This window comes from Hypanus sabinus, chromosome 7 (genome assembly GCF_030144855.1).
Source record: "Hypanus sabinus isolate sHypSab1 chromosome 7, sHypSab1.hap1, whole genome shotgun sequence".
NCBI classification, from domain to species: Eukaryota; Metazoa; Chordata; class Chondrichthyes; order Myliobatiformes; family Dasyatidae; genus Hypanus; species Hypanus sabinus.
Genome location: NC_082712.1, coordinates 77,260,976 through 77,279,283, shown reverse-complemented (window position 1 = coordinate 77,279,283; position 18,308 = coordinate 77,260,976). Strand labels below are relative to the sequence as shown.

The window sequence follows — 18,308 nt, the reverse complement described above, 5'->3', positions numbered from 1 at the left end:
TCCCCTACCCCGTATTGAGGACATTTTTGCTTCCCTGTCAGGAGGGGAACACTTCACAAAAATTGATTTGACCCAGGCTTATCTCCAAATGGAAATCGAGGAATACTTGACAATAAATACACACAAAGGACTTTGCCAGTACAACAGGTTGGTGTTTGGGATAGCTTCAGTGCCTGCAATCTGGCAAAGGGCCAAGTTCTGCAGGGGATTCCAGGGACTCAGTGTTACCTGGATGACATCATTGTCACTGGCAAGAATGACGACGAACATCTTTCTAACCTAAAACAAGTGCCCACCACGAGAATATGGGCGCAGAGCTAATCGACAGAAGTGTGAGTTTTTCAAAAAGGAAATTTCATACTGTGGACGTGTGATCAACAAAGATGGCTTACACATGTCTCAAGACAAGATAGGAGTGCGCTTAAGTCACCACCACCTGAAAATGTGTCTCAGCTGAGAGCATATCTTGGTCTAGTGAACTACTACCACAAATTCTTGCCTAACCTATCCACAGTCCTACACCCACTAAATGCATTATTACAGGCAGGGACACAATGGAGGTGGACTGAGAGCCGGGAGAAAGCATTTCAGAAAACTAAAAGACTCATGACTTCAGATGGGGTGCTCGCGCACTTTAACCCATCCAACCTATCCATTGGATAGGTAAGGACCTATCCAACTAGCTTATAACCCATATAACAACTACAGCACAGAAACAGATCATCTCGGCTCTTGTAGTCCATGCCAAATGCTTACTCTCACCTAGTCCCACCTACCAACGCTCAGCCCATAACCCTCCATTCCTTTCCTGTCTATATACCTATCCAATTTTTTTTAAATGAAAAATCGAACCTGCCTCTACAACGTCTACTGGAAGTTCATTCCACACAGCTACCACTCTCGGAGTAAAGAAGTTCCCCCTCTTGTTACCCCTAAACTTTTGCCCCCTAAATCTCAACTCATGTCCTCTTGTTTGAATCTCCTCTACTCTCAATGGAAAAAGCCTATCCACGTCAACTCTATCTATCCCTCTTATAATTTTAAATACCTCTATCAAGTCCCCCCTCAACCTTCTATGCTCCAAAGAATAAACACCTAACTTGTTCAACCTTTCTCTGTAACTTAGGTGCTGAAACCCAGGTAGCTTGTGATGCCTTGCCCCATAGGATAGGAGCTGTGTTATCGCACAAGTTTCCAGATGGCTCAGAAAGACCAATAGCCTTTGCCTCAAGAACATAACTTCAGCTGAGCGCAACTACACACAGGTTGATAGAGAGGCCCTCAGCCTCGTGTGGGGAGTCACTACCTGTATGGCCAAAATTTTACTCTATTTACTGACCATCAGCCTCTCGTGTCAATTTTCAACCCAAGGAAAGGCCTTCCAGTGATGACAGCACAAAGGCTACAGCGATGGCCCCTTTTCTCAGGAGGTCATAGGTATGACATTGAACACAAGGGGACCAAGCAAAACAGCAACGCAGATGGTTTGTCACATTTACCACTGCCCACTTCCAAGGTAACTACACAAATGAACTCAGCAGAGGTCTTTCACATGACAATAGTTGAACAATTACCAGTAACAAATACCCTCATTGAAAGGGAAACGCGCAATGACCCAACGTTGTCAAAAGTGTATGACATCACGGGATGGCCAGCGTGGGGTAACACACTGTTTCCGGCCTTTTCAGCAAGGAAGTAGCAGTGTCATTGTGTTGGGGAACACTAATGTGTGGCTCACGAGTGTGTGATTCCTTCCAAGCTATGCACCAGAGTGCTGAAGGAACTGCACAAGGGGCACCTGGGTACTGTAAAGATGAAAAGTCTTGCCTGTGCCTATGTGTGGTTGCCAGGAATTGATTAAACAAATTGAGGACATGACCAAGAACTGTGCTGGATGTCAAAAGATCCAAAACACACCATCACAAGCCCCTTGGGAGTGGCCACATCCATTGGTGTGGCACTCATCACCATGGCAATGAGTGCACATCAACTTTGCTGGACCATTCATGTATTCTATCTTTTTAATCACCTTTGATGCACACTCCAATGGCCAGAGGTAATCAAAATGAAGACAACCACATTGGAAAAGGCCATTACAGTGCTGAGGACCATGTTCACCAGGAATGGCATACCAGAGCAAATCTGCACAGACAATGGACAACAACTTGTCTCTAAAGAATTCCAAAGTTTTGTGAAGAACAATGGAATCAAGCACTTTACATTGGCTCATTACCATCCATCCACAAATTACTTGGCAAAAAGATTTTTACAGACATTCAGGAAAGCCCTCAAGGCAAGGGACCACAAAAGTCAACCTCTCCAACAGAAGAAAGACAACTTCCTCCTTGCTTATCGTAATGCAGTACATGCAACCACTAACCAGACTCCAGCGATGATGTTTTTGAACATGAATGAATGTTTCTGAGGTCCCACATGGATCTTCTCAAACCAAATGTACGGCATGATGTAGAGAACAGACAGTTCAAATGCTTGAATGCTAAGTCCATACGGAGCTTCAATGTGGGTCAGTCAGTTCTTGTTAGGGATTACCAGAATGAAAAGCAGCAGCTGGGTATAATTTCCACCATTGACGGGCCACTAATGTATAGAGTACAGGTGGGAGAGGATGTATGGAGATGTCATGTGGATCAAGTCCTGAATGCTCAGGTGGGAAACACAACAATATCTTGCCCTGACTCCCCAGACATAGAAGAAAACACTCCTGATGTGACCATATCAGTCTCGCCCACAGATAAGCCTGTCATCAGGGCTGGGGATCCACCTGATGTACCTGTGGAGACTCATTCCCCAAAGCAAATGTTGTAGGGCAGATGTTACCTGGAGAGGCTGAGAAGACTCCCACAAAGACTTGAGTTAAATTATTATTAGGTTACTTTGTTATAATTTCATATCATTAAGTTATTAACTAAACAGTGGGTGGGTGTTTGTATATTAAGGGTACACATACAATATTTGTTTAATGTAAAAACAGTTGATACATTTTTTAAAGAAAAGGGGAGGAGTGTACCATATAACCTACTGTATAGTATGGGACTATATTATGTCATAGTAACACAGTATTGAGCATGCACTATTGGGAGTGTATTGATCTGTATATATGTGTTCATGTTCAGTTTGAGTTAGTAAAGAACCCTATGTTAATGTAGCTCCAGTCTCCAACATTTTTATTAATGATATTGTTGTGTAAATGGCCACATACACAACAAGAGTAATAATAATAGGGTTGTTGTGGTGAGAGATTTTAATTTCCCAAATATTGATTGACATCTCCCTACAGCGAGGGGTTTATTTTCATTTTAAAATCTTTTTTATCAATTATTATTGAAGATTAACAAAACAAAAAAAAGATACATTAAGTCAATGTCATTATGTACAATAAAGAATTAAATTAGCAAATAACTGATTAACAAAGCTAAGCAATATATCAATAATAAGGAGAAAAAATAGTGTTAAGAATATTTTTTGAAAGAAAAAGAAGGAAAAAAAAGAACTACTAACTAAAAAAAAAACCCCTACTGACAGAAAAAGAACAAAAACAACAACAAAAAAACCCATTTGGGAGCGCAACCCCGAAGCTATACATCATACCAATTTCCAAAAAAAACATCAATCCACCAACTGAAATCCACTTAAAGAAAAATCGGAAGGAAACCATATTAATTAATTCAAATCAGATGATAGTAGCGGGCAACTGAACCCACCTTTTCTCAAAATCGAATCGAGGATCAAAAGTTCGACTTTAATTTTCTCCAAACGAAGACATCGCATCACCTGAGAAAACAATTATATCAAAGTAGGAGCAGAAGCATCTTTCCATTTCAACAAAATAGCCCTTCTGGCCAATAATGTAACAAATGCAATTACATGTTGGTCTGATGGAGAAATACTATGAATATATTGAGGAATTATACCAAATAAAACTGTCAATTTATTAAGTTGTAAATTAATTTTTAAAGCTTTAGAAATTGTAGAGTAAATAGACTTCCAAAAACGTCTCAATACAGAACACGACCAAAACATATGCGTCAATGTGGCTGTCTCGGTTTTACATCTATCACACTGACTATCAACATTAGGAAACATTTTAGACAGTCTTTCCTTTGTCAGATAGTAATGATGTACAATTTTAAATTGAATTAAAGAGTGATTGGCACAAATCGAAGAAGAATTGACCAACTTCAAAATTTGCAACCAATCTTCTGTTATCAGGGTCATGTTAAGCTCTCTCTCCCAATCTTGCTTAATCTTAAGTGAAGGGTAATTGTGCTGTTGTAACAATAAATTATAAATTTTCCCAATAAAACCCTTCACTAAAGGATTCATTTTTAAAATAATTTCTAACAGATCAGAATCTTGTATATATGGAAAATTACATGTATTTTTGTAATAAGTATCTGACCTGAAGATATTGCAGGAAATGTGAATACGAGAGAAAGTATTTAGTTACTAATTTTTCAAAAGACATCAGTAGGCCATCTTGAAACAAATCCATGAAGGACTAAACCCCTTTATTCCTCCAAAGAAGAAGAGTAGAATCACTTTATGAAGGTTTAAATAAATAATTTTGATAAATTAAACTAAAAAGTTTAAATTTTTTAAGAGTAAAAAAATTACAAAGCTGGAACCAAATTTGTAATGACTGCTTAATCACAGAATATAAATTTAAATTAGTAATTTTGGCCAGTTGTACAGGCAGAGATGCTCCTAATAATGAGGTTAAGTGAAAGTGTTTCACAGCATTCAATTCCAAATCAGCCCACAGATGTCGTTCATCTCTGTCAGCCCAATATAACTAAAAACACATATAATGTATATTAACAGCCCAATAGTACATTCCTAAATTAGGCAAAGCAAGACCTCTATCTTTTAAAATTTTTTGTAAATGATATTTAGCAATTCTTGGTCTTTTATTATTCCAAACAAAAGATGAAATAATGGAGTCAACCTGATCAAAGAACTTCTTAGTTAAAAAATAGGGATACTTTGAAATACATATAAAAACTTTGGTAAAATCATCATTTTAACTGCATAAATTCGGCCAACTAACAAAAGTGTAAGTGGATTCCATCTAGAAAATAATTGCTTCATAAAATTCACTAAAGGAACCAAATTAGCTTTATGAAGATCTTTATGATTTTTAGTGATAATAATACCTAAGTATTTAAATGAGTCTGTAACTCTAAAAGGAATGTCATCATATATGGAAGCAGAATCATTTAGGGTAAATAATTCACTCTTATGAAGGTTTAGCTTATATCCCGAAAACATTGCAAAATCATTTAATAGTTTCAATAAACGAGGAATAGATTCTTCAGGATTCGAAATATAAACTAAAAGGTCATCAGCATAAAGAGAGATCTTATGAACAGTCCCATTTATAAGAATTCCATGAATATCTTTAGCTTCACGAAGTGCAATAGCCAAGAGTTCCAGCACCAAGTTAAACAGCAAAGGACTTAATGGGCATCCTTGTCTCGTACCCCGTGAAAGCCGAAAAAAGATCTGCAATTGTTAGTAATAACTGTAGCAATAGGGTTTTTATATATCACTATAATCCACTTATTAAAATTAATACCAAAGCCTAATTTCTCCAAAACATTAAATAAGTATTTCCATTCAATTCTGTCAAATGCCTTTTCAGCATCAAGAGAAACAACAAATTAGGGAGCCTTAGAAAAAGATGAATATATAACATTTAACAGCCTCCAAACATTAAAAAAGGAATAACAGCCCTTTACAAAACGTGTTTGATCTTGAGAAATAATTTTGGCTAAATAGTTCTCCAGCTGATTAGCCATTATTTTTGAGAGAATTTTAGCATCCACATTTAATAATGAAATAGGTCTATATGAAGCACAGTCAGCAGAATCTTTATCTTTCTTAAGAATTAAAGAAATAGAAGCTTCATAAAATGTGGGAGGTAACTCTCCTAACAAAAAAGAATCTTCAAGCTTTTCCAACATATATGAAGAGAGCAATTTTTCAATTTTTTAATAAAATCCTACAGAGTAACCATCCAGTCCAGGAGCTTTACCAGATTTCATTCAAAAAATAGCTTTCTGAATTTCACTTTCAGTAATAGGAGCATCAAGAGATTGTTGATCTTTAACAAAAATTTGAGGAAAATCGATCTTTTGTAAAAAGGCATTCATTTTGGAAGAATCAACTGGACACTGAGATTTATAAAGTTACATATAAAAGTCTTGAAAAATTTAATATTTTCATAATTGCATGCTAAACTACCATCCCCCTTAAGAATTTTTAAAATTTGTCTTTTAGCTCTAGCTGCTTTTAATTGAAATGCTAATAGCTTATTATTTTTTTCTCCAAACACATAAAATTGACTTTTCAATTTAAGCAAATTACTTTCAATAGGATAAGTTAATAATAAATTATATTGTGATTGGAGTTCAACTCTTTGTTTAAATAAATCAATGTTAGGAGAGACCGCATAAATATTATCCAAGTATTTAATTTGTTTGGAAATGTTATCTAACTCTGTTTTTGTCTGTTTCTTAAGCTTAGCTGAATAGGAAATTATTTGACTATGCAAATATGCTTTAAATATGTCCCATATAGTCAATTTCGATACATCTCCCAGACTGTTAAAAAGAAAACAATCTTTTATCTGAGTCTCAATAAATTTGACAAAGTCCAGACTTTGTAATAAATTCTCTGGAAAACGCCAGGGAAAATTTGCAATAATGACATCATTCAATTCAAAAGCTAAACTTAAAGGTGCATGATCCGAAAGATCAATAGCATCATACTCACATTTCTGGACTTCGGACAAAAATTGGGGATCAACTATAAAGTAATTGATTCTTGAATATTTTTTGTGAACATGTGAAAAAAAAGGAATAATCTTTATCATTAGGATGTAAATATCTTCAAATTTCAACCAGGCCAAAATCAATTAGAAAAGAGTTAATAAGTGATGCAGAACAACTCAGAAGCCGCTGATTGGTTGAACTCTTATCAATCAAAGGATTTAAACAACAGTTAAAAACACCACCCATTAACAACATATATTCATTTAAGTCTGGCAATAAATCAAATACATTTTTAAAAAAGGAAGGATCATCTCCATTAGGTCTGTGTTGCCTTTATGGCATTTGTTTAGTTTATAATATTTTCACTTTAGTAATTCATTTGTTAGCATTTTCTAGTTAAAGTTAGGATTGTTTAAAGTAAATTCGTTGTCTGTGATATATCGCGGCATGCGATGACGTTACATCCGGTTTCGCCGCGTCTTGTGGGAAAATAACAGTTTGGAGAAACGGGAAGGAGGGGGCTCACATGTGTAGGATCAGCGCAAGAAAAGTTGTCTTTCTATGCACTAGAAACGTAGTGAAGCAACGCCGTAAGTTCATGAGATAATCGATATGTTGAATTAAAATGTTAACGCTGATTCTGTTAAAAGTAATAATGGTTGATAAGGTTTATGTTTTCATTAGTTAAAGAGTTGCGGATAGTTTGTGTTGAAGTGCATTTAAAGCAGTCAATGGCGTAGGTAGGTTCTGACTGTATGCTGCATTTTAATATAATGTAGTTGTTGTAGTTTACTTTTGCAAGTATTTACGATGTAAATGTGATATCAAGAAGGAAACAAATACTGTACAAATTTTGTATTGTTTTATCAACAGTTTTCACCATACGTTAATGAGGAAGAGTGAACAGTAAACGGTTAATCTTACTGCGATCCTGTTTTCATTGACTACGGTTTACCTCGGTGTTTAGTTCAGCGTTCTCTTACACCTGAGCGAGAACACTACAAGGTCTATATAAGTTAACCAGAACAATTTTTCTATTACAGATTGTTCCTTTAACAATTAAAAATCTACCATTAATATCTGACACAATATCTTCTTGGATAAATAAAATATTAGATTTAATAAAAATAGATACTCCCTTTGTTTTATTTAGCCAAGTAGCATTAAATTGAAGGCCCTTCCACATTTTAAAAGATCTATTTTGATCGCCCATTTTGATATGTGTTTCTTGAACAAAAATTATATTGGGCTGGAATCGATTAATGACTTTAAAAGTCTTCTTTTGCTAAATAGGATGATTCCAACCACGTACATTCCAACTTATAACATTTATCTGTTTAATTGCCATAAAAAAAAGATTTTATTTTACTTAACGTATAAATGAATGCATAACAGCACAGGCTAACAAAAACTAGCGGTGATAAGTACAACCATACACAAAATATGCATCCTCTGGAACTCCGTAATGGGAAAAAAATACCAAAAAGAAAACTAACATTAATCTTACAATTGATCCTATAAATCAAAAATAACCCCAATCCACTCACTACCCCAAAAAGCCTGAAATTCAGCAAAAAAAGCTGAAATGCCTCCCCATAGAAGAAAAAAAGAGAGAGATTCTGCGAACTGCTCATTTTATAAAAGTGGTTTTAAAAAGCTTTCCTTAATTCTTCCCCCTAGTTACAAAAAAAGACAACATCCGGCCCTAAAATAAATAAGTCCTACAAAGGAAAAAAATATTTTGCTAAATATAAAAAGCCTAACACTACAAAGCAACACAACACCATATCAAGTAATGTTAAGAAGTTCTAATATATATGCAATTTAAGTATCAATTTACTTTAATACCTTCCATTACTTTGCAGAGTATTATTGTACTGAAACCATAAAAACTGGTAAGGCTAGGTAATCATTAAAACATGGAACAGATTCCCAGCTGAAATGGTTAATACAAGAGGACAGAATTTTATGGTGGTCAGAAGAAAGTATAGGGATCTCAGAGAATTTTTTTTTCATAGACCAGTGGGTACGTGGAAAAATCTACCATGGGTGGTCATAGAGGCAGACACAACAAGGACATTCAAGAAGCTCCTAAATAGGTTCATAGTGAAAGACAAATAGAATTCTCTAGAGAAGCATTAAATTAATCATAAAATAAATTGAAAGGTAAACAGAACAATATGGGCCAAAAGTCCAGCACTGTTCCATTTTTCTCTACAAAATCTAGCTCCCCATATCCAACATAAAAGTTCAGAGGAAAAAGTGTTTATATTTAATTGTTTATAAAAATACACTGGGGAATGGAAAACAATCTCCAAGGATGCCAAAGCAAAAAATTAAACAAAGAGAGAAATACCTATGTAATCCCCAGTGAAGAAAAATCAGCACCATTTTCCATTTAACTGACACTGTAGTGTTCTTGCACAGGTGTAAAAACTCTGTACTAAACACCAAGTATAAACCGGTCAATGAGGCGTGATCCCAGTAAGATTAACCGTTTACTGTTCACTCTTCCACATTAACGTATGGTGAAAAGGCATTGCTTCTATGATGTTTCTAGTGCGTAGAAAGAAAACTTTTCTCACGCTGATCCTGTACACACAAGCCCCCTCCTTCCTGTTTCTCCAAACCAGTATTTTCCCACAAGACGCGGCGAAACCAGGTGTGACGTCATCGCATGCCGCGATATATCACAGACAACGAATTTACTTTCAACAACCTTAACTTTAACTAGAACTCAACCTTCCTGCCATGTCCATCCCTACTAGGGAATGTGGCAGTGATTCTGGCCATGTGAATGAGGAACACAAGTCCTCTCACTAAAGAATTCAAAGTGGAGAACCGCTGAAAGTGTTCATTAGTACGTATTGATTCTTCGAGGTAGGTGACTCCTGCTTGTATTTGCGGCCGAATCTCCAAGTGTCTTTCGGGTTCGATCAGCTCAAATGTCTCGCTCATTTGAGTTTTTTCTGTTGGTGGCTGATACAGAAAGGGGGGTCCAGTGAACCAGGATGTCTGCACCAGATGGGATGCAGGTAAGGATCTTGGTGCATGGTCTGCAGGGTTATCCTCAGTACGTACATAATGCCATTGTTCAGGTTTTGATGACAGGCAGATACGTTGAACTCTATTATGAAGGTACACGTAGAAATGTTTTGATTCATTATAAATATAACCAAGCACTACTTTGCTATCTGTGTAGAACTTGATATCGTCCAGCTCTAGGTCTAGCTCGTCCTGGATAAGATCCGCCATTTCCACAGCCAGGACAGCTGCACACAGTTCAAGCCTTGGAATTGTCAGCTCGGACTGAGGAGCAAGCTTCGCCTTACCAGTTACAAATCCTACTTCAACTTGATCATCCTTCCTGACTACTTTCAAGTAAACCACAGCACCGATGGCCTTGGTAGACGCATCTGAAAAAACACAAAATTCTGTGTGCGCTGCCTCTGTGGGTGAGGTCACAGTGTACCTACGTCGGATATGAAGCTGTTTTAGATCTTGAAGTGAATCTCTCCAAGCCTCCCATTTGCTTAGCTTGTCTTCTGGTAGGGTGGTATTCCAGTCAGAGAGCTCAGAGGTAAGTTCTCTGAGAAGTACTCTTCCCTGGATCATAACTGGTGCCAGTAGACCCAAGGAATCGAAAACACTGTTGACAGTGGAGGGAACTCCATGGCGGGTGAATGGCTTGATCACAGTTGGCACGGAGAACGTGATTGTGTCAGTTGTAATCTCCCAAAGGAGACCCAAACTCCTTTATGTGGGTATGGTTTCTCCATCTAGATCTAGGTCTTTAATTGCTGGAGCACAGTCATCATGTGGAAAGGCCTCCATTACTGCCTGACAGTTTGATGCGAACTTATGCAAGCGGAGCTTTGACTCTGCGAGTGAGGCTTGTGTACGTCGGAGCAGATCGATTGCTTCATCTTCTTTCTGTAGTGATATCGAGCCATCATCGACATAGAAGTACCTTTCTACAAACTTAACGGTGTCATCGCCGTGTTCCTGTGCACCCTCTCTGATGGCTCTTCGCAGCCCATAGATGGCCACGGCCGGTGATGGACTATTGCCAAAAACGTGGACTTTCATCCAGTACTCAATGACTTCCTTGTTAATGTCATTGTCCTTGTACCATAAGAAATGGAGGAAATTGCGATGGTCCTCCTGTACTAAGAAGCAATGGAACATCTGCTGGATGTCCGCTAAGATTGCGACCTTCTCCTTCCAGCAGGACCCCGAGAAGGGTATTATTGAGGTCGGGGCCTGTGAGGAGCACGTCATTAAGGGAGATACCAGTGCACTGAGCACTGGAGTCAAAGACCACCCTGATCTGATTGGACTTTTGTGGGTGGTAAACCCCAAACGTTGGGAGGTACCAGCACACCTCACCTTCCCTCAGTGGCGGTGCTACTTCAGCATGTCCATTAGCGAAGGTCTTCTCCATAAATTTTATGTATTGTTGCTGCATCTCAGGTTTCCTTTTCAGGGTTTTTTGCAAGGATGTGAACCACTTGACTGCCTGCTCTTTGTTGTTTGGCAAGCGCTGGCATGGTTCTCTGAAAGGTTGTGGGGCAACCCAATTATTTCCTTCGTCTCTGAAGACCTTGGTGTCCATTATTTTTAAGAAGGTGGCGTCTTGTGCTGATGGAGTAAGTTTATTATTATGCTCAGTTTGAGTGAAGACTGACTAACCCAGCGTCTAGTTGGTTACTTTACATTTGTTAAAGCCTTGTCGTGCTTCCTTGATACACATGAAACTTGTGCAGGGTTGAAAAATTGAATGGCGGCCACTCTCTAGCACTTTGGTCTTGAGTGTGTTAACTGTCGGTTTGAGTACATTGCCAAGACACACCTCTCCTATCACCAACCAGCCCAGAACCAGGCGTTGGGCAAAGGGGGCGTCGTGTGGTCCATTGACCTGCTGCCTAACCTTGTGCACCTGGAGCACATCTCTTCCTAGTAGCAGGAGTATTTCTGCTTTGGGGTCCAGTTCTGGGATGTGCTTGGCAATGTGGTGGAGATGCGGCTGGTGTCACACAGCACTTGGCGTCGGGATCTCGGTACGGTTATTCAAAATTTCATTGTACTCTAAGAGTGGAGGGAGACAGATGACAACTTTACCATCCAGGGACTCGAGCTGGAAGCCTTCTGCCTTCCTTCCATAAGTTTCCACACTGCCTGAGCAAGTTCTAAGGTAGTATGGGAACTGATTACTCTTAATGTTGAACAAGTCAAAGAGCTCTGGTCTGACTAGTGAGCGATTGCTCTGGTCATCCAGAATTACATAGACTTTGATGGCCTTGTCTTTGGCTCCCTTAGGGTACACCTTAGTGAGGCAGATCTTTGAACAAGAATGGCTTGACTGACCTTGACCACAAACTTCTGTGCAGCTCGAGCTGACAACAGTTGTCCTGGAGTGAGCCTCTCCCTCCCCGCCGTCCTGTTGTGAGGGTGAAGGAGCTTTGTCAGTTTGCGGTAACGGGCCGGGATGCATGGCCCCATTGTGATTAGTGCTATTACATTCCGGGCATTTCACGGAGATCGTACACTCTCTAGCAAGGTGAGAGGTAGAGGAACAGCATTTAAAACATATTTTTTTCTCCTTGAGAAGGGTCATCCTCTCTTCAAGGGGTTTTTTCCTAAACATTCTGCATTTTTTGAGGGGGTGGGGTTTGTTGTGCAATGGACAGTTCTTGCTAGGGTCATTGTTAGTTGTAAAGACTTCAGTTTTACGCCCTGAGACAGGTTTATTGATGTTAAAGTTATTCGAAGTGGATTTGACTGGCTTGGTGTGAATTGTACTGCTACCTTGACTCATGAAGCTAGGGTCGTTTTGATTCTTCACCTCCTTGCACACAAACCTAGTGAAATACTCAAAGGGAGGAAATCGACCATTGTTCTTTTTCTTGTACTCTGAGCCAACAGACACCCACCTTTCCTGCAGCCCAAATGGAAGTTTGTCCACAATTGGTCTAATTCCATATGAAGTATCTAAATATGACAGGCCAGTTAAATAGCCATCTTCTTTAGCACCTTCAATCTCCATGAGTAGATCTCCGAGCTTACTTAGCTTAGTGTGGTCTTTGGCTAACACCTTAGGAAAATTTTCCAGGCGTCGAAATAGTGCCGTTTCAATAATTTTAGGGGCTGCATAGCACTCCCGAAGTCTCTCCCATGCTTTGCGTAAGGCTAGCTCGGGTTTGTTGATGTACACTGAACGTATGCATCTCACCTGTTTGCATGATTCTTTTTCCAGCCATTTCGCCATAAGATCCAACTCTTGGGTTGCTCCGAGCTAGACTCCATGGATAGCGTTGGTGAATGAGGAGTACCATGCATGGTAATTTTCAGGCTTATCGTCAAACTGGTATAGTCCTGAAGTGACGAGATCTCGTCGTGCTAAATACTGTGCCATGGGTTCAACTGCTAGTGGCATGCTGGCTGGGGGAATATGTCGTCAAGTATATGACTGAGGGTGTACATTTGTTACGGGATTTGCTGTACTGAATTCAGCCTTTGCCTCTACTCTCGCCAAATCTGGTAAGTTTGGTGTCAAGAAGTATTTGTCATCAGCCCTTACATTCTTGAATTCGTCACCAAGTTGCAAGGGTAAATTGTCTTCCTCAGATGGATGTGATGCAATTGGGCCTCTCTGAGTCTCCTCATGAGGTGGGACATTAGCATATACATATGGAGAGGAAGAACGAATCTTCAAATCCATCTGAGATCGGACGTAGTTGCTAGTGCGTTCCAATCCAGTCCTTTCTGAAGTAGATTTTACTTCTTCCAGAACATGTATTTCTTCGGCATTTTCTAATATCTCTGCTTCCACCCTGGCAGCTTCTGCTTCTCGGTGTAGCGTCAGCACTTCTAACTCTGACTCTACCCTTACCTTTTCCTACTGGTTTTCGGCTTCCCTGGCAGCCTTTTCCATTTTGCTTCCTGTTCAACATATGACGCTTGGACCTTAGCAGCTTCTGCTTTAGCTCTTGTATGGGCAGTCTTATTTGTTGATGCCCTACTGCTCCTGGCACTGGATGGCAAGACTTGATGCTGGATCATGATGCCATTGTAGCACTTGAAACACCTGGCAACGCTGCCTTTTCACTGTAGTGTTCTTGCACAGGTGTAAAAACTCTGAACTAAAAACCAAGTATAAACCGGTTAATAAGGCACAATCCCAGTAAGATTAACCATTTACTGTTCACTCTTCCACATTAATGTATGGTGAAAAGGCGTTGCCTCTATGATGTTTCTAGTGTGTAGAAAGAAAACTTTTCTCGCGCTGATCCTGCACACACAAGCCCCCTCCTTCCCGTTTCTCCAAACCGGTATTTTCCCGCAAGACACGGCGAAACCGGGTGTGACGTCATCGCAGGCCGCAATATCACAGACAACGAATTTACTTTCAACAACCTTAACTTTAACTAGAAAATGATTACAAATGAATTACTAAAGCGAAAATATAATAAACTAAATGAATGCCTTAAGGCAACACAGACACACCCAATGAAAAACTTTTTTTTAAGAAAAAACTATCTATCGACTAAGCTCCCAGCTATATATATATATAAAACCTTATGAACTATGGAAACTATCACTTAATTAATAAAAAAGGAGAATAAAACAAATAATAAAACAGATAATCAAACAGTCTATCCATTGTCTTAATTCACTCAGTAGACCAAACAGATTTCGAAAAGTTATTCATCATTCACATCCAAAGTTTCACATCTTCTTCAAATGATCGATCAATCAAAGAACATCTTAAGCAAATCAAAAATGTTCAAAGTTTATATTCTTTCTGAAAGAAAGATTATTCAGTAGACCTAAAACCATTCAAACCTCAGCTCCAGGCAGAATAGAGTTAACATATTCCAACACCTCTTTGGGGTCCAGATAAACATGTGGAGTCGAATCTTTGGGAAATAGTTTTAATCGGGCTGGATATTGAAGTGATGGGAATAATCCCTTATCATAGGCTATCTTCATGGTTGGAACAAATTTAGACTGCAAAACCATAACCTCCCATGGATAATCTTCATAAAAGCGAAGCTCAGAACCATTAAATTTAAAAACTTTTTGTTTCCTTGCATATTTTATTTGGTCTTTAACTTTAAAATGAAGAAAGGAGATCAAAACTGACCTTGGCCTATCTTGGCGAGATGTCACAGTAAAAATTCTATGTGCTCTTTCAATGTCAGGAGGCTGAGATAAAATATCAAGAAACAGAGATTGAAACAGGATAGCAAAATAGTCTAATAAATCTCCAGTCTCAGATCCTTCCTTCATCCAACAATTTGAATATTATTCCAATGAGATCTTGCTTCCAAATCGATGATCTTCTTTTGTGACTTCTCCAAATGCGCTGACATTCCTGCAATTTGCTGCTTCGCCTCAAGTTCAGAATTCAGAGAGATAATGTATTCCTGCACAAAACTCTTTTAACCACTTCATCTCAGAAGAGGTAGCATCAAGTTTTACCATGTTGTTGTCTATCTTCTTATCAAGACTCATCAGCAAATTTTTTAATTGCTCGACCCAAGCTGGCATTTTGTCCGACTTTTTCTCCTTTCCATTACTGGATTCGGGAAGCTGCTTTCCACTTCTTAAAAATTGTGATATAATAACAACTATTCCCCTCTAAGATCTGACAAATAAAAGTTAAAAATTCAAAGTTTAAAATATGGGGAAAAGGAAGAATTAATTGCAGTCATACAAATCTGTGTGTCTATAGACAGTAGGTGGAGTCTCCGAGCAAGGAGTTTAGATGGGGTGGAGTTTGTTAGGTGCATTCAGGAAGGTTTCTTGACACAATATTTGATAAGCCTACAAGACGAGAGGCTGTACTTGATCTAGTATTGGGAAATGAACCCAGTTAGCTGTCAGGTCTCTCAGTGGGAAAGCATTTTGGAGATAGTGATCACAATTCTATATCCTTTACCATATCATTGGAGAGGGATAGGAACAGACAAGTTAGGGAAAATTCTTAACTGGAGTAAGAGGAAATAGGCTATCTGGCAGGAACTTGGAAGCATGAATTGGAAACAGATGTTCTCAGGGAAACGTACGGAAGAAATGCAGTAAATGTTCAGGGGATATTTACGTGGGGTTCTGTGTAGATACTTTCCAATGAGACAGGGAAAGAATGGTAGGGTACAGGAACCATGGTGGACAAAGGCTATGGTAAATCTAGTCAAGAAGAAAAGAGCTTACAAAAGCTTCAGAAAAAATAGGTAATGATAGAGATCTGTAAGATTCTAAGGCTATCAGCAGGGAGCTTCAGAATGAAATTAGGAGAGCCAGAAGGGGCCAGGAGAAGGCATTGGTGGACAAGATTAAGGAAAACCTGAAGTCATTCTACAAGTATGTGAAGAGCAAGAGGATAAGACATGAGAGAATAGGACCAATCAAATGTGACAGTGGAAAAGTGTGTATGGAACTGAAGGAGATGCAAGAGGTACTTAATGAATACTTTGCTTCAGTATTCATAATGGAAAAGGACCTTGGTGATTGTAGGGATGACTTGCAGTGGACTGAAAAGCTTGAGCATGCAGATAGTAAGGAAGAGGATGTGCTGGAGCTTTGGGAAAGAATTAAGTTGGATAACTCATCGGGACCAGACGGGATGTACCCCAGGCTACTGCGGGTAGCCAGGGACGAGACTGCTGAGCCTCTGATGATGATCTTTGCATCATCAATGAGGACAGGAGAGATTCTGGAGGATTGGAGGGTTATGAATGTTTTTCCCTTTTTCAAGAAAGGGAGTAGAGCTAGCCCAGGGAATTATAGGCCAGTGAGTCTTACTTCAGTGGTTGGTAAGTTGATGGAGAAGATCCTGAGAGGTAGGATTTATGAACATTTGGAGAGGTATGATATTATTAGGAGTAGTCAGCATGGCTTTGTCAAGGGCAGGTCATGCCTTATGAGCCTGATCGAATTTTTTAAGGATGTGATTAAACACATTGACGAATGTAGAGCTGTATATGTAGTGTATATGGATTTCAGCAAGACATTTGATAAGGTACCCCAAGCAAGGCTTATTGAGAAAATTAGGAGACATGGGATCCAAGGGGACATTGCTTTGTGGATCCAGAACTGGCTTGCCCACAGAAAGCAAAGAGTGGCTGTAGATGGGTCATATTCTGCATCGAGGCCAGTGACCAGTGGTGAGCCTCAGGATGTACAAAAAAGCTGGATGAACTCAGCAGGTCGGGCAGCATCCGTTGAAAGGAGCATTCAACATTTCAGGCCAAGACCCTTCGTCAGGACTAAAGAAGGAGGGGGCAGGGGCCCTATAAAGAAGGCGGGGGGAGGGTGGAAAACCAATCAGAGGAAAGATCAAGGGGTGGGGAAGGGGAAGCAGGGAGGGGATAGGCAGGAGAGGTGAAGAAGGAATCTAAAGGGAAAGCACTATGGGTAGTAGAAGAAGGCAGAATCATGAGAGGGTGATTGGCAGCTGGAAGAGGAGACAGAGTGAAAGTGGGATGGGGGAAGGGAGAGGGAAGGAATTACCGGAAGTTGGAGAATTCGATATTCATACCAAGGGGCTAAAGACTACCCAGACAGTATATGAGGTGTTGTTCCTCCAACCGAAGTTTGGCCTCATCATGGCAGTAGAGGAGGCCATGTATGGACATATCCAGATGGGAATGTGAAGGAGAGTTGAAGTGAGTGGCAACCAGGAGATCCTGTCTGTTGTGGCAGACGGAGCAAAGGTGCTCGACGAAGCAGTCCTCCAATCTGCGTCGGGTCTCGCCGAAGTAGAGGAGGCTGCACCGGATGCAATAGATTACCCCAACAGACTCACAAGTGAAGTGTTGCCTCACCTGGAAGAACTGCTTGGCTTGGGGCCCTGAATGGTGGTAAGAGAGGAGGTGTAGGGACAGGTGTAGCATTTACGCTTGCAGGGATAAGTGCCAGGTGGGAGATCTGTGGGGAGGGACGTGTGGACCAGGCAGTCGCGGAGGGAATGATCCCTGCGTAAAGCAGAGAGGGGTAGAGAGGGAAAGATGTCCTTGGTGGGGTCCTGTTGAAGGTGGTGAAAGTGGCAGAGGATAATATGCTGGATCCGGAGGCTAGTGGTGTGATAGGTGAGGACAAGGGGAATACGGTCCCTGTTGTGGTGACGGCCGAAGTGCGCGAAATGGAGGAGATATGGGTGAGGGCATCATTGATGATGGCAGAAGGAAAACCACGATTCTTAAAGAAAGGACATTTGGGATGTCCTGGAATGGAAAGCCTCATCCTTGGAGCAGATGCGGCGGAGACGGAGAAACTGGGAATAGGGAATAGAATTTTTGCATTTGGCAGGGTGGGAAGAGGTATAATCAAGGTAGTTATGGGAGTCAGTGGGTTTACAGAAGATGTCAGTGGACAGTCTATCTCCAGAGATGGAGACTGAGAGATTGAGAAAGGGGAGAGGATTGTCCAAATGGACCAAGTGAATTTGAGGGCTGGGTGAAAGTTAGAGGCAAAGTTGATGAAATTGACGAGCTCAGCATGGGTGCAGGA

The 18,308-nt window shown here is 39.9% G+C and overlaps 1 protein-coding gene across 1 annotated transcript in view; it reads right to left on the bottom strand.

Moving 5' to 3' along the window:
- LOC132397480 (zinc finger protein 484-like) overlaps nucleotides 1-18,308 on the bottom strand; it is a 38,451-nt gene that overhangs the window by 7,013 nt on the left and 13,130 nt on the right. Inside the window, exons 2-3 of the mRNA XM_059976310.1 lie at nucleotides 9,981-10,210; nucleotides 229-279 (exon numbers count right to left, since the gene is read on the bottom strand). Coding sequence (XP_059832293.1) covers nucleotides 229-279; nucleotides 9,981-10,210 — 281 coding nt within the window. The remainder of the gene's footprint in view (nucleotides 1-228; nucleotides 280-9,980; nucleotides 10,211-18,308) is intronic.